The sequence below is a fragment of the Camellia sinensis genome, chromosome 14 (genome assembly GCF_055761805.1).
Source record: "Camellia sinensis isolate YWXY chromosome 14, ASM5576180v1, whole genome shotgun sequence".
Lineage (NCBI taxonomy): Eukaryota > Viridiplantae > Streptophyta > Magnoliopsida > Ericales > Theaceae > Camellia > Camellia sinensis.
Window position 1 is genome coordinate 69,921,263 of NC_138974.1, and position 19,914 is coordinate 69,941,176.

Genomic DNA, 19,914 nt, shown 5'->3' on the forward strand with positions numbered 1-19,914 from the left:
AATGCAGAACGTTGGAACCCGATTATCCCTTCAATTTAGTAAGCCTAATAATGGCTTTGCTCATAAGTTGGATGCTGGATATAAGGTGGGTTATTTTATTGCATTTTGGGTGGGAGATGTGGAATTTTGCTTTCCTTGTGCCCATCTACCTGGGTTTGTGGCAAAGCCAGCAATAGTGCAGTCGCTCTAGTAGTTGTAGCCATGTGGGTCGTCTCAAATCTTACAAGTTTTGCCCCACTCGCATAGAGTGCACTTCTTACCCTCTTGTACATGTCTATTAAGCTACAAATTGATCTAAAGCTATTGCTGCTGCTCCCACAAGGTCTGTAATGATCTAAAATGGATGGTGGCCGGAGTGGGTTGGTCATCGATGAGCACTGGTGGTGATGGTAGCTCATGATGAGCCATAATTTCCATTGGTACTTTTTTCTTTCTTTTTCTTTTTCTTTTTCTTTTTCTTTTTTTTTTTTCTCAAATGTATCTTCCATTACATAAGAAAATTTCGATATTTTTCTTGACAAACAAATGTATGTGTGGGTGTGTTGTGGGGAAGATAATGGATAGCTTGAGATATGCTGGTTGGAGGTGTTGCTGCCTTGGTTGTTGGTCTGGGGTGTGTTAGATTGCATGTGTAAAATGTGCTGAATGCAAGATGGGGGCCCTTTTGTCTTGCAATGCTAGAAAAAGGGCACTTGACATTTAAACACTCAAATTGATTGACATCACAAGATTTTGTTAACCATCTAACAGTGAGTTAACAGAGGGGAGGTCCTTGTATATTGTCAAAAAGCAGGAGAGGATAGTGAAGTTTCAGATATTACAGGGACCCTATAATTATCAAACCTTAGGGGAAGGTCCATGTAAAAATCCCAGAAAAAAAAAAAAAAAAAAATGATTAGCCTAGATTCTTCTAATCAATTCTGCTTATCTCTACAGGTCTGGCACTGAGAATGACCACAAGTACGAGATTGAAAACTTGCTTGTATAGCTTCACTTCTCCTGGTGGTCCAATGTACCCAACAAGAGCTGTTCGTCATGCAGCCTGGGATGCATTAGATTTCCTTTTTCCTGTGAGTAAAATCTTTTGATCAATTTTAGCTGCACATGAATAGGTGATCATGCTTTGTTGATATTGACAAAGTCTTTAATCAACCTGCACACAATTACTTTGATGTGCTACGTATCAATAATACCCGTTGTGTTGGACTCATGATCCAGTGACCATCATTATTCCTTTCATATTTGTGTACATGCAGAAACTTGGAATGAAGGTTTTAAAAAGCGGTTGTAACCATTACGTAACGGTTGTGGTGGTTACCGCCATCCGTTATGGCCGCTATAGCAGTGTGATAGAAATTCACAACCATAACAGCTGCCATCGTTACGTAAAGGCCGTAATGGCCGTTACATTGCTGTACAACACCGTTACGGCCATTATGCTTCTATTTTTTAATTTTTTTTAATAAATTTTGTATGTAATGCCACTTTCTCTTTTTATTTTTTAGTTACATAGAACTCAAGTAAAAATCTTATATATACATATTTTGAATGTCCAATCTACAAGATTTCATTACTTTTTTACTTAATTATATTTGCATATGAACTTATATCTATTTGTCTTATGTTAAATTTATTGAACTGATGTTTATGAGATTATTATTTTTAATATTAAGCATACTTCATTTTTTTTCTTAACAATCTAGAAAAGTTATCCATAAGTATAACTAGTAAAGTAAAGAAAATTAAATGAATCAAACAATAGAAAAATTCTCCATAGCAACTTAAAAATAATATAAATATTAGTATATATATGTTGGATTATGTTTTAAAACTAAACAAAAATAGTAAAAATCATTTTGAATCTCACTAAATGTGATTCTGAAATAAAAAACATGTATATTGGTATGTTTTCTTAAAGGTACGTTTTCCTAAAGTTATGCGAAGAATTAAAAGATTCACAGTTTCAGTTGTTGCCACCGTTACACTACTACCGTTACGCTACTACCATTACACTCCGCAACCACATCAACGCTACCGCTACCGTTACGGTAACCGCCACCGTTATTTAAAACCTTGCTTGGAATAGTTGGTCAATACTTATATTTTACACATAATACATGTGTGTGTACCTATGTGAATGCCTTATATTATTTAAATTGCAACCTGATTACTACATCACGATAAACTAGATAAGCTGTCTGTGGTATTGGAAGTTTGCCATGATTTTTGGTCTTGCCTCTGAAGTTTAGTAGATGAGATACAAATTTGTCCAATGAATTTTCAATAGTTACTCAAAGTAGTATAGACATCAAATTTAGTTTAGCTATTTCTTTTCGTTCTTTAATCAGTTTGGTGATTGGATTATTGAGGTGTCTAATTCATATTCTTGATGTGTGGGGGGATCTTAATAGAGCATGACATTGATGGCTTTGGTTCAGGTTGGGCGATACCCTCGGCATCTTATAAGCTTGTTTTTCCGGTTGCTGTATCCATGGTACTGGCCTTCCTCTTGTTGGAACTTTATTAAGGCTTGCATGCAGGCGGTTCTGTATTCTATTTTGAGCTTGATTTTCTCTGTTTGGGAGAAGTTGGGAAAAGCCAAGGATTCCTAACCGTGTATACCACAGAATTTTGCATATCCAACCTCGTGTAAAGTTTAAACTGTAATCATATGAAGGCCTCATTGTGTAGTGTATGTATGTGTGTGGCCGTGTTCTCTTCCTTTTGCTTATTGGCACATGTTGATTATACTGATTCTGAAATTACAGAAATTAAAAATCAGGTTTGCACCACAAAAAATCTCTCCCATTTTTCTTTTTTTGTGGAAGGATCCCCATTAATAAAATTATCGTGACAATATTATTGAAACACTTGGTTTAATTAGGATTTCTATATCAGTATTAAATATTGTGGGCTCATCTATTTTGTTTACTCTTTAGTTTTGATAATATTCTTGCCTAAAGTGGTGGATAATCAAATAATATCCATTTCCAACGGTTGAATTACGAAAATCTATAATTTATTACTATGAAAATCTATAGATTTCTTGTTTAAGATTCTTACCTTCCAAATTGAATTTTTTTTTTCTTAGTTCGGCCATGTATAATCTGGTGGTAGTCATCTTATAATTTAAGGTTAAAAATCTTTCTAGAGCCTTTTCTTACGTTGTATGAATTTGAGGGGGTGGTTGATACATTGTTTAAATTTCACAGATTTCATAAAACCGAAGGAAAATTTGTTAGCCAGGATAGTGAGTGCTACACTTCCACTTTAATACCCCTTCCAGAAATGGAAAGAAGCTAAGAGAAATTTTTAAGTTCACCCTACTTCATTGACTGGTCATATTTTTCTTGTTTGTTCAAAACGCAAGACTTTTTTCCTGAAATTTTATGGTTTTAACATATAATTATCAATATAGCCCCCATAGGAGATAATGAAATTTTTTTATTTGATAATTTTTTTCCCCAAAATAATTCGGGCAAATAAGGCCCACTACAGCAGAAAATTGAAAGTGCTTTTTGAATTTTGATAAGTAAACCAAGCTCTTTTTTAAAACAATTTTATGAACATAACAAACGAAATAAATCATAATTGGTGCCCAACTAGAAATCTCTCGTTTGAAGTTGAAGGATTGAAGGACATGAAATAATAAAGAATACATGCAATGCCCTCGTGGGATTTCAAGTGAGAATCCAACGGATCTATTTAACTAAAATTTGCTCCATTGACACCAGTACGGCTTCCCAAGTTCCTAATCAAATTCGAAATATCCCCTAATCAAACTCGAAATATCCCCAGTAAGTAGACCGCAATACACCATTGGGATACTTTGAATAAACTGGAATACATATAGGATACACCGGTGCTAAAACCCTTTCTCAAGATATCTTCCAAACTCTTGGGGCCGTCGCTCCGGTACTGCATTGCCACATTTACAATCTGGTACAGCAAATTAATTGACTGCATTGGTTCGGGCAACCAGTTTCCATCCCTATCTGCTGTGATTTTATCTTTATCTAAGTTTGTAAAAGAGCACATGTCGAAGGTAGGACATGTGCCCCTTCGTGTGAGAACATCCACAGACGGTGTTGGATTATGAACAACCACGTACTATGTTGGATTAACCAGCCCTTTTGGGTATCAGCAGGCAATTTTGTTGGCACAACAGATATAACTCGATATTTCTCTCTACTGGCAGCACTCCCCAACAACCGCTGTCAAGTGTTAACAAACTTGGGGAGTAATTCCAAACACAACCTTTCCAGGGATTCCAAAGCTCTGTTTTCATAGCAAAAGTATCAGTTCACATTGCAACCCTAGGAGAGGTTTGGTATTACTCAATAAGCACATGAACATACCCGAGCTGTTTCTCTGGGACTCTTAAAGTCTTCACCTGGTGCAATTTAAGTTCCATATATTGTGACCACGAAAACAGCACTTCCACAAACCCAAATCAGCTGAAGTTATCTTCTCACAGTAAACTTGCCAATCATACCAAAAGAAATTGGTCACCACTTTGCCAAGTCTGCTTTCTACAAATCCTTCTCAAGCTCCAAAAATAATCATTGAATTAGCCACTAATCTCTCCTTTCAATGAAGTTTTACAAGCGGCAATCAACACTAAAAATTCAGTAGAGCTAATGAAATAGCTGCACCCTACAATCCAGTGATCTCAGCATTGAACCTCTTCAGCCAGATCAGCACAACAAAAATGCTGCTTTCACAAATCAATTAACCAAGTTGTATACATTGGGGCGGATACCAAAATAAAACCCTCAGATTATCCATAACACCAATTTCTATACCCCTTGTTTACACCGACATCATGTTACCAAGGAGGCTTCATTATGATGTAACGTGTTAAAATATGCCATAGTATTTCCATGCAGACAATGAGGAAGAAAAGATTTAACTCATAATCGATAAACAGCTAGGCAACTACAAACTCTTCAAAAGAAAGAAATAGGAACATAAAACTGTGAAATAGGCCGCAGAAGATGGAAAGCAAAAATAGAAAACTACCTCAAACCGATGTCTTTGCAGTCGAGTGATGTAAGTACCCCTTCAAAGCATTGGGTGTAGGTAAAATCTCTTTCAGCCCAATTCTGTCACCTTGCGGTACAAACACCTTGGTTTCAATTGGGAGAACAAAAGAGAGATAGTTCCCAACTCCCCGCTATATGCATCCATGTATGGAATGAATAAAGGACGACTAAAGTAGCTAAAGAAGCCAAAATGCTGTGACTCAGAATACATACAACAGCACACTGACCGATGTAACATACCCAGATGAAAGGAACAAACAAGAGTAAAAGCCCAAGCTCCATTAACCAAGGTTCTAACAGTTTCTGTACCGGTATTTTTCTTCCTTGTTACTCTTAAAGAGTTGGATGATTGAAATACACAAACTAGTTGAGATTATTGCATGATCAAGCACACAATGGATACAGCAGGAGTAAAGTGCCAGGTGATAAAAATAACAGATTCCTTCAATTGATCTGCATTGACTCTGAGTGATACTTTTCCAAATCTGCATCAAGATCTTCTGCAGACACCTTCTCACCACGGCCTCTTCCCCGTCCGCGCCCCCTCCCAAATCCACGGCCTCCACTGTTGCCGCCACGAATCCTTCCCGTTAGGCCACCCCTTCCTTGTCCACTGATCCAACAACATATCAAAAGCATGTTAACCGAGAAAGGTACATTATTATTATTATTGTAGATGCATAAATTAGTTTCCATTGAATGCATGCCATTTTGTACTAAAACAACTTACAAGAACAATCAACAGCATGTACAGAAACATAGTTTTACTAAATTAAGCATCCCATGAGTTTCAAAAAGGGAATTGAAAAGAATCTTGAAAAGCACAATGAACAGATACTACTATAGAGGGCAGAGAATATGTTCAGAAAACAGAGAACCCATGTCCCACAAAGCTTGCATTGTCATTATTGCTGTTGTTATAATTATTAGTTTGAGAACTAACTAGCACCATTTTATAGTCCTGTAAGAGTCAGCTGTTCGCGCTTCGCAACAAGACAGGAACTCCTTCAGAACATACATTCAGGTTAAAACTATTCGTCCAACAAATCTATATTCCTAATACTAGAAGTCATCCTCATTTTTGTGGGGGAAAAAACTGACAAATATATCAATTTTGACAAAAACATCAAAAATTCTCAGTTTTGTGAAACCCGAAATTTTGGGATAAAATTTCTTGGTTTCATTCCAATTTCTCATTTTTGCGACAAAATTTCACAATTTATGTGATGAAGTTTCTCAATTTCTCAGTTTCCCACTAGTCTTTTTTATGGGTAAATATACAAGTGAGCAAGTTCAATTCACTCAACCAACTCCATAGACTTTATACTCAATTAAGCCAAAACAAACATGGACAAATCAAACAAATTTATAAAGCAAGTTAAGACTAACTACTGCTAATAGTGGTCCATATAGTAGCTTCAAAAAAAAATCACTATATTTTTCTTTTTTTTTACATAATTTTATATTCACTATTGATTTTGTTTGATAAATCTCAACAAGTTCGTTCCAAAAATTGGATGTATGTGTTATTTGGAACGTGGATTGTTCCGATATATGAAACGGGGAATGGGAACACGGTACCCACTTGTTCTAAATTATGGTAAGATAAGGGTAGGCGTGTACAATTTACACTAAAAATTTAAGTTACTTCCAATCGCGGCCGCCGGGGGGGGGGGGGGTTAAAAAACTTAGCAATTCATCAAATAAAATTTAATTTTTTTCCAAATTAGTCATATAGCAACACATTTTACATTTTTATGACTCATTTTTTATATTTTATCATATTAAAATCTTACTCACCTAATATTTTAGTTCATTATAATTTATTTTTTTTACTTCTAAGGAAATATATTGGAACAAACTTTTAGGATCATTTCGGGTTGTCAAATTTACCATTTTGGAATGAAAGTGTACCATATTTCAAAACGTGCATTCCAAAACATAATTCGCCAGGGTATATGAACGTTTTCTAGTAAGACTGGTATGACTTAGTTTTGAAACATGTTGATATGATAGCATTTGCAACATGATTCGATTAACCATAACACAATGGGACAAACATTAATCTCAAAAGTAACAAACATGCAGCAAGAATGGAAATCTTAAGATCTAAAATACACTTCAAAGGGAGAAAACATGTTTAGACAATGAAAAAACCAGGATACCTTCTTGGAACCCCATTTGAATTTCCAAAAGAACCATTTGAAGATGGAGGCACAGCAGGAGTCACAATGTTTGTCCCCACAATCTCAATTTTCATCGGCTTCCCATCGAGCTGCACATTGTTGTACCTCTTGAGAGCTGCTAAAGCATCCTGTCGTCGAGAGTAGATAACTTCTGCTGTTCCCTGAAGGACAAAAGTTATCTTTTAAACACAGTACGACATAAAAGAGTTCTTAATGAGATCACGTCATGCCAAACTTGATAGCATACCTTTGATCTCCCACTCCTATCATAATGTATTGAATATCGTTTGAGGTCACCAACCTCTGAAAAGAGCTCCTGTGCACATTTAATTCATATATTAGTAAAACCAAGCAACAAAAATAATTAGATCTGAACTATTCATAACAAATAACTATATATACACACACAGTGGGAAAGCTAATTCATATGAAAGCAAAGCACTATAAGTTAACAACAGTACCAAAAGTACAAATACATTCATAATGCTGTATGAAGTTATTAACAAACCCATTAAAACAAAAGATATGAGTGCACATTATACAAACTTATCTTGATTTATCGGGCACAAAATACCATATTTTATTATTTTGGCTAAAGAATATTGTCTAATCTACTAACATTCAACATATTTCCACTAAAAAAACCTTTATTAGTAAGATAGTCTCGCAAATAAAAACAGATAAAAAGTACTGCCATGAAAAACAAGTACACAACTTCGACATGTTTAGCCAGAAAAGTAGAGTTATTGTAATGCTTAATCAAACATTGTCATACGAAACACTTGCCAAATTACCTCCTTGTCCTTCCATTACAAACAGAAACTTGAAGCAAATTTGCTGTTTGTAAAACAGAAAGTCTAGGAACCCATAAAACAAACCAGAAAATGACACATAAATTGTAATCATATCAAAGGTCTATATTAAAATTTGTTATTGTGGGGCCACACTATGAATAAATCTCAGCCCTTGATTGCAAATTTTAGCCACTTTCTTGGGTTCTTAGAACTGCTGAAAAATTAATTCAAGCCGTCTTTACAAATATCTAGGAAGTGACACAATTTCACCAAAATATCTATCCCATTAGTATATATATCTGTGGTGAAACAAAAGAACCTCCTCCATTAAAATAATTCCAACTTTTGAAACAAGATGAGGTCAAATTAAATTGTGTCTTCAGTGACAGACACATAATAAAAAAGCAGCAAAATCTTTAATTTCTATTGGCAAAAATTATTACCATTTTCCTACACAACCTAACAAGATAACAAAAGAGACTGTAAAAACACTGCCTTTTGAAATGAGAATGTAGTCATAATAAATACAAGAGACGCACATCCATATAGATCCAAATATTTATCAACACATACTGAAGAAAACAGAAAAACAAAAAACAAACTAAAAAAAAAAGTAGAAAGATGATAAAAATGAAACAGTTACCTTGATGTCCTCGTTGGAGACGCCATAATCCAAGTTGGATATGTAAAGCTTGGTTCCGGTTTCTATGGAAGAGGCTCTACCACCACCAGCTGCTTGACCTGGATAGGCCATCCCTCCCTGATCCGCACCAAACATGTCATGCTTCCAGCTCGAATCCGGTGCTTGAACCACCTATATTATCCAAATCCAAAAACAATCCATTTACATAAACCAAAATGAAACAGATCACCACACAACGAAGGAATCATCAATTACATATCGAAACAGATGATCGAGAGAGAGAAAGAGGATGTGACCTTGGGGGCGGTGGCGTAGGGAGTAGGTCGATTGGCACCACGGTTGGGGAAGCGACGAGCAGGGCCAGGACCGGAGGAGGAGCGACCTCTGCCTCTGAAGTTACCACCACCACCACCACCTCCTCCTCCGGATTTCTTGTTGTTCTTGATGAGGTCGTCCAGGGTCATGTCCAAGGAAGCAGCACCTGACATTTTCGGCAAACTCTACCAAGAAATACCAGATCTACACTTTAATATAGATCTGATCTGACTCAAAACTATATATATATATATATATATATATGTTGATAGATAGATATACAGATCGAGAGAGAGAGATGTGAATGAAGGAGAAGGAGGAAAGGGGGAGGAAAAGCTAGGGCTTCTCCCGACCCGAGGAGAGGGAAGGACTTGTAAAAGAAAAATATTAGAGGCGGTAAAATTTCTATTAATTGTTTTGATTAAAATTTTAATATCTTATGAAAATGTTTGGTGGTCTTAAATTCTGTGGTTTGAATGGTTTGAAAATGTCAAATCGACATCGTTTTGACATTTTTAAAATTATTTTGTACTCAAAATGACATTATTTTAACATTTTCAAACTATTTAAGCCCAAAATTTATGGCCACCAATCACTATCCATCTTAGTGTTACTCCTTACAAAATTGCAATGAAAATTGGGAAAAGAATACCAACGAGGTTTGATAATAAATGGCCGATTGATGGTAGGTTATTGAATGGTTTTAAATAAATTATCAATTAAAAAATATTTATTTTAATTAATTATTAAATATTTACATAATATATAATATTTTTTATATATATAATATAAATTAATTTTACATAACATATTTTATATATATAATTATTAATTTATAATAAATTTTATATATTATTTAATCATTTTTATATTATTTTTATTTTAATATTTTATTAGATGTTAAAAAATATAGGTATATCAATTATAGTGGAACGATTTTAAAACGGATTATAAATTCAAAATTTAAGGAAAATGATATGGATTTCAAACAAAATATCAAATTTTTTATCAAATCTGTCACATGTGTGTGAATTTTACATCCATGTGAGATGTTTGATAAAAAATTTAATAATTTATTTAGGATTCCTATCATAACTTAAATTTAATTCACGATTAGTGGGTAAAATGGGGTGATGTGAGAATCTCAAAGTTATTTTTTTGATATAATATATAACTGTAGAAAACTGGCAGCTAAGGTGTCGTGGTGTAGTTGGTTATCACGTCAGTCTAACACACTGAAGGTCTCCGGTTCAAACCCGGGCGACGCCAGTTTTCTTTTCCCCTTTTGTTTTTGCCGCGCAAGCTATAATCAGTCAATATAGCTCATATGTGTTTTTTAGGCAAACAATAAAGCTCATATTTGCTATACATGTACTTGAATAAATATATGTATTGGCTAAATTGCATTGACTTCCTGAGGTTTTTTTGATAAATACAGTAATTTTTTCTGTAATTTCAATAATTACAGTAATTTCTCTTATTTTATCTGATATTCCTCTAATTTTTCCCTTCTGTCAAATTCAAACAAACGGAGTTATTTTTTCTATAGTAAATGATCTTATTGCCATTCTTTTTAAAATATTAAAAAATATTGGAAGAAGCAAACAGCATTTGGGATAGTATTTTTAGATTTATTTTTTAAAAATATTAAAAATGTTTAAGAAAATTTTATTTTTTATTTTAAATATATTATTTTTATTTAAATATTTTTATTTTATTTTGTAAATATTTTAATTTTTTTAATTTTAATATTTTAAACTCAAAACATAATTCCACACTCATATCGTAACCAAACACATAACTCAAAACTCAATTAAAAAGTTATTTTCAAACCTCATAACCAAACACATAACTCGAAACTCCACATTACTTTTAAAACTTTACACTCAAATCGTAACCAAACACATAACAAAAAAATTAAAATATTTTAAAATATATTTATAAAATAAAATAAAATATTTATAACAAAAATTATATATTTAAAATAAAAATTATATTTTTTTAAATTTTTAAAATTTTAAAATAATAAAAAAATACAGCACATAAATGTATGAAATATGATGCACATTAAAATAAGTAAATAAATATTTAAAATATAAAATATTTACTCTAAAAAATTAAATTCGAAAATATTCAAAATTTATAACCAAACAAATTTTTTTTTTTTTCAAAACTCATAACTCAAAATACGATTCCACACTCAAATCATGATTCTAAAAATATTTTTAAAAAATAAAATAAAATATGTTTTTCAAAAAAAATTCTTTTAAAATAGAGTTTTGAAAAAAGTTTGATTTTGAGTTTTGAAAAGAGTTTTGAATTTTGAATTTTGAAAAAAGTTTTGAATTTAGTTTTAAGTTTGTGTTTAGTTATGAGTTTTGAAAATAATTTTTAATTGAGTCTTAAGTAAAAACTTGTTCCTAGAAAGATTTTTTTTTTAATCACAATTCCAATTAGAAATTTTCAAAAATCTTTTCAAAATTCATAGAGTTTTAACCAATTACACAACTCAAGACTCAATTAAAAAATTATTTTCAAAACTCATAACCAAATACAAACTTATGGTAAATATATTTTTAAAATATTAAAAAATATATTTTTTAATATATAGTTTTTATTTTATTTTAAAAATATATTTTTAAATATTTAAATTTTTTTTGTTATATGTTTGGTTATGATTTGAGTATAGAGTTTTGAAAATTGTGTGTAGTTTCGAGTTATGTGTTTAGTTATAAGGTTTGAAAATTATTTTTTAATTAAGTTTTGAGTTATGTGTTTGGTTACGATTTGAATGTAAAGTTATATTTTGAATTTAAGATATTAAAATTAAAAAAATTAAAATATTTACAAAATAAAATAAAATATTTAAATAAAAATTATACATTTAAAAAAAATTAACATTTTTTAATATTTTTAAAAAAATAAATCCAAAAATACTGTTCCAAACATTGTTTGTTTCTTCTAAACCTATCCTCTAATCTAAAAACATTTTTTAATATTTTAAGACAAAGAGCAATAAGGTTATTTATTATACAAAAGTAACACTGGTTGTTCTAATTTGATAGAATGTGGGAATTTGGAGAATGTTAGATAAAGTAAAGAAAGTTATTATAATTATTGAAACTATAAGGGAAATCCCCATATTTGTCAAAAATGAGAGGTGAGTGTAATGTACCCATATATATTCAATTAACATAACTTTCTTCTTCATTTTAATTAATTAATTTAGCCATAAGAGCTCAAGAAAATAAAATGAAAATAACAAAAAAGGAAAATTTCCAATAAATTCTAGGATAAATTACAAATACACCCCCTAAGGTTACTTAAAATACGAATTATCTTTTGTGGTTTGAAAAATTACAAATACCTTCTTGTTAGAATTTTTTATTTAACAGAATTAATTGAAAAAGTAAAATTTCTAACTGTTTACTTATACAATAATAAAATTATTTAAATTATTAATTGAATTAAAATTTTAACATTATTAAAAAGTGTTAATTAACTTGATGATTTATTAATAAAATGACTTATTTGTTATAAAATTAGAAACCTTGAGGGACATAACGTAATTTTTAAAATCACATGAGGTAATTTATAATTTAAGTAAACCTTAAGAAGTGTATTTTTAATTTACCATAAATTCTATTCACACACAATAAAATTTTCACGAGAATAGTTAGACTTATTTGATATTTTTTTCAAAATAAATGACAATGAAAAGGAAAATGTAATTAGGACAATTAATTGATCTAAAGTTTGATTGAAATAAAAGGAAAAAAGTCATCAGGAGAAATACAACCAATTTCAAAGAAGAAAAAGGAAAAAAAAAATAATGATAATTTTATAAAAAGGGCCCAACCGGGTTCGAACCGGTGACCTCTTGATCTGCAGTCAAATGCTCTACCACTGAGCTATGAACCCGTTTGTGTCATCAATTGAGAAAAAATAGAATATAGCCTATCAATCCACACTTCTAGTATTTATGAGGCTCAATGGTGCACTATTCTGCTCACATAGGATAAAATTTTTTATTTTTTATTTTTAATAACCAGGCATCTGAGCCAACTTGTCTTACAATTTTATCATTCTGTGTGTCTGTTCATTCCAAGGTATTATAAATTATGTGCTACCAAATAATTATTTACTGGATAACTATAAACATCTTAGATGAATTCGATCTGATTGAATTTTGAATTTTGCAGTAAAACATTAGTTGTTTGTTTATCTCTTGCTTCATTATAGATTAAAAGCAAATCCTAGCAGATTCCAGGGAACCCTAATATGAATTCTAGGATAAACCGAGGTGAAAATTTCATCTTCTTCCCACCTGAGGATTGTATGTCTAGATCTGCATTTAATTTTGGCACAAAAGGTATATAATGCATAGAAAGCAAAGAAATGGGAAAATTTAGAAAAATGTTTGAGGGTTACAAAATCAGTGGCTCAAATGGTTCGAAATTGCCAAAACGACGTCATTTTGACAGTTTCGAGCCATTCGAGTCACTAAATTTCGGGCCACCAACCATTACTGAAAAAATTAATGCTATTTACAGAAAAATGATTGCATCTATTCCATTTACGGAAACTTTGATTGTTTCAGCCTTCAGTACCACTGTGATGATGCCCTTAAGCAGTAGGGTTAGTACCCCTAAATTGATCTCAGCATGTCCATTCAAGCCCAATTGTATGACAAGATCAATCTGGGTTAAGTACTTGAAGTTCATATTTCCACCTCTGTCCAGCACATTCGTTTGGAAAGGGGGTTGACTTTTTGATTTTTTTGATTATTTTAGCCTGGGTTAAAAAGTTTGATTTTAGAATGACTTTTTAGCTTTTTTGACTTTTTTTGTAAGAGAAGAGTGTAATGATTATGAGTTGGATGTGATGTTTTATTTGTTGTGGTTAAAATAGCCAAAAAAAAACTCCCAAACCATTTTCCCAAACGGTTTATGGTGTCCACCGCTCGTCTCAAGCATCAGCTTGCAAAAATCTAGCTTGATTGAGATTTGAGACGCAACACATACCAACTATGAATAAGCATTTGGAGCTTTGACCCTTGAGCTAGACCTTGTCATTTGATCATGAGATTCGGATAGTTCAGATACACACGGAAAAGTTCTCCAAACATGTTCAAAGAACAAAAATAAATAAAAAAGTTGATTTAATCTGAGTCTAGCCTTGAACCTTATCTTCTAAAGAACTGTATTAGATTTCCAAATAAGATTTGCTAACCAAACCCAGGAAGAAGGAAGTCATCTGATGGTATATATGTAAATCAGATGTCCAAAAACCTTAGGGCATAGAGGAATATGTGCATACATGCATATATAGATGCAGGAAGCTTTCTGAATATATATTACCAAATAACTAATGAACATGTCACATATGGCATATTTGAATCTCAGAAAAACCCGAAGATAAAGGTTTGGTGGCAAATGTTATGTGAAGTGTAACAATCAAATACTCCTAGCAAATTATTTTTCTGCCAAGTGAGAGCTCAAGGGTTCATAATTGCCTCAGCAGCTGTACCGATGTTCAAAACCATTACAGAGAGCCATGCAACATTCGTTCCACAAACAAAGAATCTTTGAACTGTATGTTGCATGTTGTTGGGCAAACAGTTCCATCCCTAATCTTGCCATGAATTTTCATTACTCCAGTCTCCACCAGTGTGTCAAACAGCAGGTTCAGAGATGTTCCAATATTTTTGGCAACATTTCCCGAAATCAAATTTCTACTACCTCAACAGCTGGAGTCAGCTACCTGTGCAGTTTTAACATGATTATGCCCTGGCCTCAAACCGGGTTAACCTGCCTGCCTCCCACCCAAAAACTAGATCTGAACTCAAAAAAATCTTTGTATGCAGCAGGGGATTGTCAACACAAACCCAATTTCACTATTGAATATAACAACGCTTATTGGAAATAGGCTATTTTGGTAACTTTTTACTTTTTACGAAAAAATATGTAAAAAAATAGAAAGGTGATGTGACCCAAATAAGATAAAAAGACAATAAGTATGCTAAATAAGTATGTTCCCAAACAACAATCACGTGCCAACATTTCTTTATGTCATTACCTCAACCAATGTCCATCTTGGGCCCCCTCATCCTCTCAACACCTCATGTGCACTTGCTAATCTAGTCGTACTCGGCCAAATTTTCAACTGTGGTGCACTGAACTGGGCTCCAACTTCTGGAGATTACTCTTGATCTTCGTCCTTCCCAAGTGTCCTTGATAAATTAACTCATCAATGGTTTTGAAACAGGCAGAAGTGAGGCCAAATTTTCAAGACTCCCAGAAATGGAAACAAGAAACTTAGATGACAATCCTACAAAAGCTAGTAGAGCAGGATAGCTACAAACACAAAGCAGAATTGTAAAGCCAGAAGGTACCAACACATCTTAACAAAAAAAAGTGAAAACTTATTATTCAACCCTTCTATAAAGCTGAATTATAGAAGCATCTTCTGAAAACCCTGATCAAGTAAACATCTTCAAACTAAATCCATCATGCCACCCATTTGTCCGCTTTTCGGTGAGGGGACAAACAGATATCCCCTTGAGATAACCTACTGAAGTCCTATGCATAATGCTTCTTTTTGTTAGCTCTTGGAATTAATCCACCATATTCATTAAGAAATGCAAACCACAATCATAAGCAAATATCAGAGTAGTTGGTTCAATCAAAGTACATCACTCGTGAGTACTGCATGCAAAATATAATGATCAAACCAGTTTTATATATATGTATAAAGAAAATAGTGTACTTGGTAGGATGTCAAGGGGACATCATTCATCTACAATAAAACCATACACAGAACTACCAACAACCATATCCCTTCTCTAAAATTGAGCACTCCTAGGAAATCCACCAATGCAAAGGAATAGTCATAAACTTTCTCCCCCAACCAAAAATGAAAGCAATGAAGCAAAGACAATTTAATTCTATGCAAGTCTGACTCTATAATTACGAAAAGTAGGCTTATTCCTTTCTCTCCATATGCACCGTCAATCACAAGGGAGCCACCCCCCTCCACTCCTTCCACACCCTCGCCAATCAACATCCATCCATCAACTAGACATTCATAAAATTGAAATCCTGGTGGTGACATAACCTAAGACACTCCAAAAACAGAGCAGAGAAAGCTACACAATCTCTGACATCACAATGTAGCAACATCTGATCCTCCAACTCTATAGCTTTCTTACACATGCAATACCAATTAGTAAGAAACCGTTCACACCAAGTTTTTTTTTTCACCACGGTATCTCCCTCCCAGCCCAATTGGACCCAAGATACCTCATAAATGGACAACCCAATAAACTAATCCCTGTAGGCCCTAAATTTAATGACTGGACAAACCTTCAATGATCTAGTGGGAAACTCAAACTCAAGACCTTTAATCTTATTCTTAGGTATCAAATCCAAATTCCTAAGTATAAAGATCAAACCAACTATAAGACTAAACATATCAGATTTTTGAAAAATAAAATAAAAATAAAAAAATTGATACAGGTATGAATAACTTAAAACAAGTATTCAAACTATAGAGGTGGATATCACTGCATTCCCAAGGAAGAGCAGAGGAAGACAACTGGACAAGAGAAATAAAGGATAGGGCAGGAACTGAGCAAACGCAGGTATCTTATTCATTTAACCAGCAAGCCCCTCTTCCTCCACTCAAAGCAACATCACAAAAGATGATAAAAAGAAAGAACTCTAAGTTGCAAGTTCGGAGGACTTAACCCTATTCCTTTCCAACTAATTAACCGAAGAAAGTGTATTATAATCTTAAAGAAAATAACTCTAGACAACCTGCTTGCTTGCTAAACAAATTCCTTCAAAACTATTAAAAAAATTAAGCATCAATCCTCTACATACGGCTGACTAGTATTGGTACCAATGCCAGAAATGCCACACAAAATAAATACTTAAAGCTACATACAAATGTAATCAAAATCCAATACAATTTACCCTTTCCGTGCATATTTATCACAACATATTGCAACGTGAAGATATCCAAAATTAAAAAATAAACAAATAAAAAACTTCCAAGTATATTTAATTTACAAATTACATAAATCATCACATAATGGTCTATTGAAACATGCTCAATTCCCTGTTTCCAGAACCAAAAACATCTAAATGAAAGGAGATAACATATTAAACCCAACCAGGAAAATATTCTACACAACATTAAACCAAATAAGAAAAAAGTCACCCCAGCACAACATCCAAACAGATAAACCTCTGCAATTTCCAGAAACTTCAACAAATTAATAAAGCAAAAACCATAACGTATAGTAAAAGGAGTGGGGGACCAATGGTACCTGCCACACCAAGATTGTTCTGTTTTAAAATTTCTCATCAACTGTCCCAAGATGCTTCTTCACTTTTTCTTTTCCTAGAGTTGGTTGGATGCATTTTCATCAAATAAAATAACCCCATTGTGGAGCAAGAATAATAAGCAATGCAAGATACCTAAAGCCATGTAAAGACATCTTTTTGAAGTCAACTTCCAACTTTAGTTTGAAGTGTCACAGATCATAACTTGGACCAACCCTTGGGTGAGATATTTTAGCATTTTAAACCAACAAGAGCAACCACAATATCATCTCCATTACAAGATCACTTTTGCTTCTTCACTTCAAGATCACATCTTTCCTACACGTTCACATAATTTGAAGGAGTGGGTTTTGAAGAACTGAAACATAAACCTAACAATTTCTTATACAAACTTCACTCTATTCAACCTGAATTATTTCCCCAAAATCAGTAATTTTTCCAAACAAGAAACATTGAATTATAAAGCCAACGACGTTGATACAAAGAGAAACAAAGACAACATAAAGTAAAAGCATTTTCATTCCTGAATGCAGCACCAATACTTTACACATAACCATTTGATTGAAAACCAAAAGACATCATAACAATAGCAGATAAGGAGTACTAAAACAAAACCCTAACCCTAATTTCTATTACCAAATTTCAACAAACCGTAGAAAACCGCCCCAATCCCCAAAATTCAAGAACTGGTAAATTTAGTCACGGCCTTCGTACCCTCAGACACCGCGTGCTTGGCCAATTCACCAGGCAACACCAACCTCACCGCAGTCTGGATCTCCCGAGAGGTAATGGTAGGCTTCTTGTTATACCTAGCGAGTCTCGACGACTCCTGAGCGAGCTTCTCGAAGATATCGTTGATGAAGCTGTTCATGATCCCCATGGCCTTGCTCGAAATCCCGATGTCCGGATGAACCTGTTTCAACACCTTGAAGATGTAGATCTTGTAGGTCTCGACGCTCTTCTTCGTCCTCTTCTTCTTCTTGTCTCCGGCGGCCGCTCCGCCCTCCTTTGGCAGCTTCTTCCCGGCCTTCGGCTTCTTCTCCGCCGGAGTTTTCTCGGCCACGGTTTTCTTCTCCTCCGCTGGCTTCTCGGAGGCGGGCTTCTTCTCCGCTGGCTTCTTCTCGGCCTTGGGCGCCATTGAAATCTTATCGAAAAAAAGAGAGAGCTTGAGAGAGAGAGAGAGAGAGAGAGAGAGAGAGCTAAGGAAATGAAAGGCAAGGAGAGATTGAGATGGGTGAACGATTTGGGCGTGTTTTTTATTTATAGATGTGTGTTATTGGTTTTGATTGGAGGATTGGAATTGACGCGGATTGATGACTTGGCAACGGAATGACCGTCTGTTTTATTCGATTGGAAGTTTCGATCGACGGCTTATAGAGAATGCTTGAAGGTGGGGTTCGTGTGATGTTTAAGTCTTCGGTATTGACGTGGTGACATTTCATTGGCAGAATGTTGGCCACCAGGATCGATGGCCTGGTGTTGTGCAGATTTGTAAAATTACAAAATAGCCACATACTTTTTTTGTCTTTTTTTCCCTTTTTTTTTGGGTAAATGATATTTGGCAATAATGTATTGGAGTATACTCTCATTTTAGTTCATTCACTTCTAATTGTGATAATTAATTTGTAAAATTAAGTTGTAATATTACATTTTCATCATTTACTATTAATAAGACTATCGAAACTTGTCGTGTGAGCTAAATATTACATTATTTTTCTCCGAATAATATTATGAGTCATGAAAAAAATATCATGAAACGCATCATGAAAAATTTGCATCCCTTAATTAGTGTGTAGTATTTTATTCTAGATGTAATCTAAAGGTAGATAATTTTTCATGTTCATTTTCATGATATTTTTTTTATGATTCGTAGCATTACTCTTTTTCTCCTTGGCACAATTACACTTTTATCATAACTTATTTTAAATCCTTCCAGTTTTAATAAAATCTCACTTTGATCTCTTTCCTTTTAAAATATGAGAGGTTGACTATCACAATTAAAAATGAAATGACTAAAGTAAGATTTCAGCAAAAGTGTAAAGGGAAGTGTAATTTGTCCAATATCTCTATATATATAGTTGAATAACATTCAGTGTGTTTAGTTTCAATTTTTTAGAAATTAATTTTTTTTTATTTTTTGTGCGCTTTTTTTTTAGTGAATATTTTTAAAATTTTAAGCAATTTTTTTTTTAGGTGCACCTTATTTAAATATATCTAAAAAGTAAAATATTTGTAAAAAAAATATTTTTAAAAATTAATAAATACACAATAATATAAAAAATGTAGTGAATTCTCTTCTTTTTTTTTTGTATTTTTGGTATTTAGTGAATTTTGTAAATATTTTTTTCACAAATATTATATGTTTTAAGCATATTTATGTTAGATGTATCTAAAAATTTTAAAAATTGTTTAGAATATAAATAAAAAAATAGTAAAAATACAAAAAACAAAAAAACAAAAAAAAAATTAATTTGTAAAAAGTGAATCCTGAAAATCCAAACCAAAATAAACTGATTTTGATTGATATATTTTTAGGGAAGCAAATGGTGGCTTAATGTGGGTAGTTCTATGACGCGATAATGG

At 33.0% G+C, this 19,914-nt stretch overlaps 3 protein-coding genes and 2 non-coding genes across 8 annotated transcripts in view; 2 read left to right on the forward strand and 3 right to left on the reverse strand.

Annotated features, from left to right (window-relative positions):
- LOC114295644 (K-stimulated pyrophosphate-energized sodium pump protein) overlaps positions 1–2,799 on the forward strand; it is a 34,278-nt gene extending 31,479 nt beyond the window's left edge. For 3 of the 4 annotated variants that reach the window (XR_014350181.1, XM_082904359.1, XM_082904360.1), the window contains 2 exons: positions 937–1,070; positions 2,439–2,799. Coding sequence is in view for 3 of the 4 variants with exons in the window: in XM_082904359.1 (XP_082760485.1) it covers positions 937–1,070; positions 2,439–2,612 (308 nt within the window). In the remaining variant the exon portion in view is untranslated. Of the gene's footprint in view, positions 1–7; positions 181–936; positions 1,071–2,438 lie in introns of those variants that run through there. The other variant, XM_082904362.1, reaches the window with a different exon arrangement.
- A 2,491-nt stretch (positions 2,800–5,290) lies between these two features.
- Positions 5,291–9,612, reverse strand: LOC114295679 (RNA-binding (RRM/RBD/RNP motifs) family protein). The gene is made up of 5 exons (XM_028239981.2): positions 8,965–9,612; positions 8,669–8,839; positions 7,479–7,547; positions 7,211–7,392; positions 5,291–5,658 (listed from the first exon to the last, which is right to left on the reverse strand). The coding sequence occupies exons 1-5, from the start codon at positions 9,154–9,156 to the stop codon at positions 5,490–5,492; spliced, it is 783 nt and encodes a 260-aa protein (XP_028095782.1). The 5' UTR covers positions 9,157–9,612; the 3' UTR covers positions 5,291–5,489.
- A 566-nt stretch (positions 9,613–10,178) lies between these two features.
- Positions 10,179–10,252, forward strand: TRNAV-AAC (transfer RNA valine (anticodon AAC)). Its single transcript has one exon. It is a non-coding gene; the product is annotated as a tRNA-Val (tRNA).
- Positions 10,253–12,832: 2,580 nt separating this feature from the next.
- On the reverse strand, positions 12,833–12,904 carry TRNAC-GCA (transfer RNA cysteine (anticodon GCA)). The gene has a single exon. It is a non-coding gene; the product is annotated as a tRNA-Cys (tRNA).
- Positions 12,905–17,832: 4,928 nt separating this feature from the next.
- Positions 17,833–18,786, reverse strand: LOC114257830 (histone H2B-like). The gene has a single exon (XM_082904384.1). It carries the CDS (start codon positions 18,467–18,469, stop codon positions 18,011–18,013), a length of 459 nt encoding a protein of 152 aa, XP_082760510.1. The 5' UTR covers positions 18,470–18,786; the 3' UTR covers positions 17,833–18,010.
- Between the last annotated feature and the right edge of the window lie 1,128 nt (positions 18,787–19,914).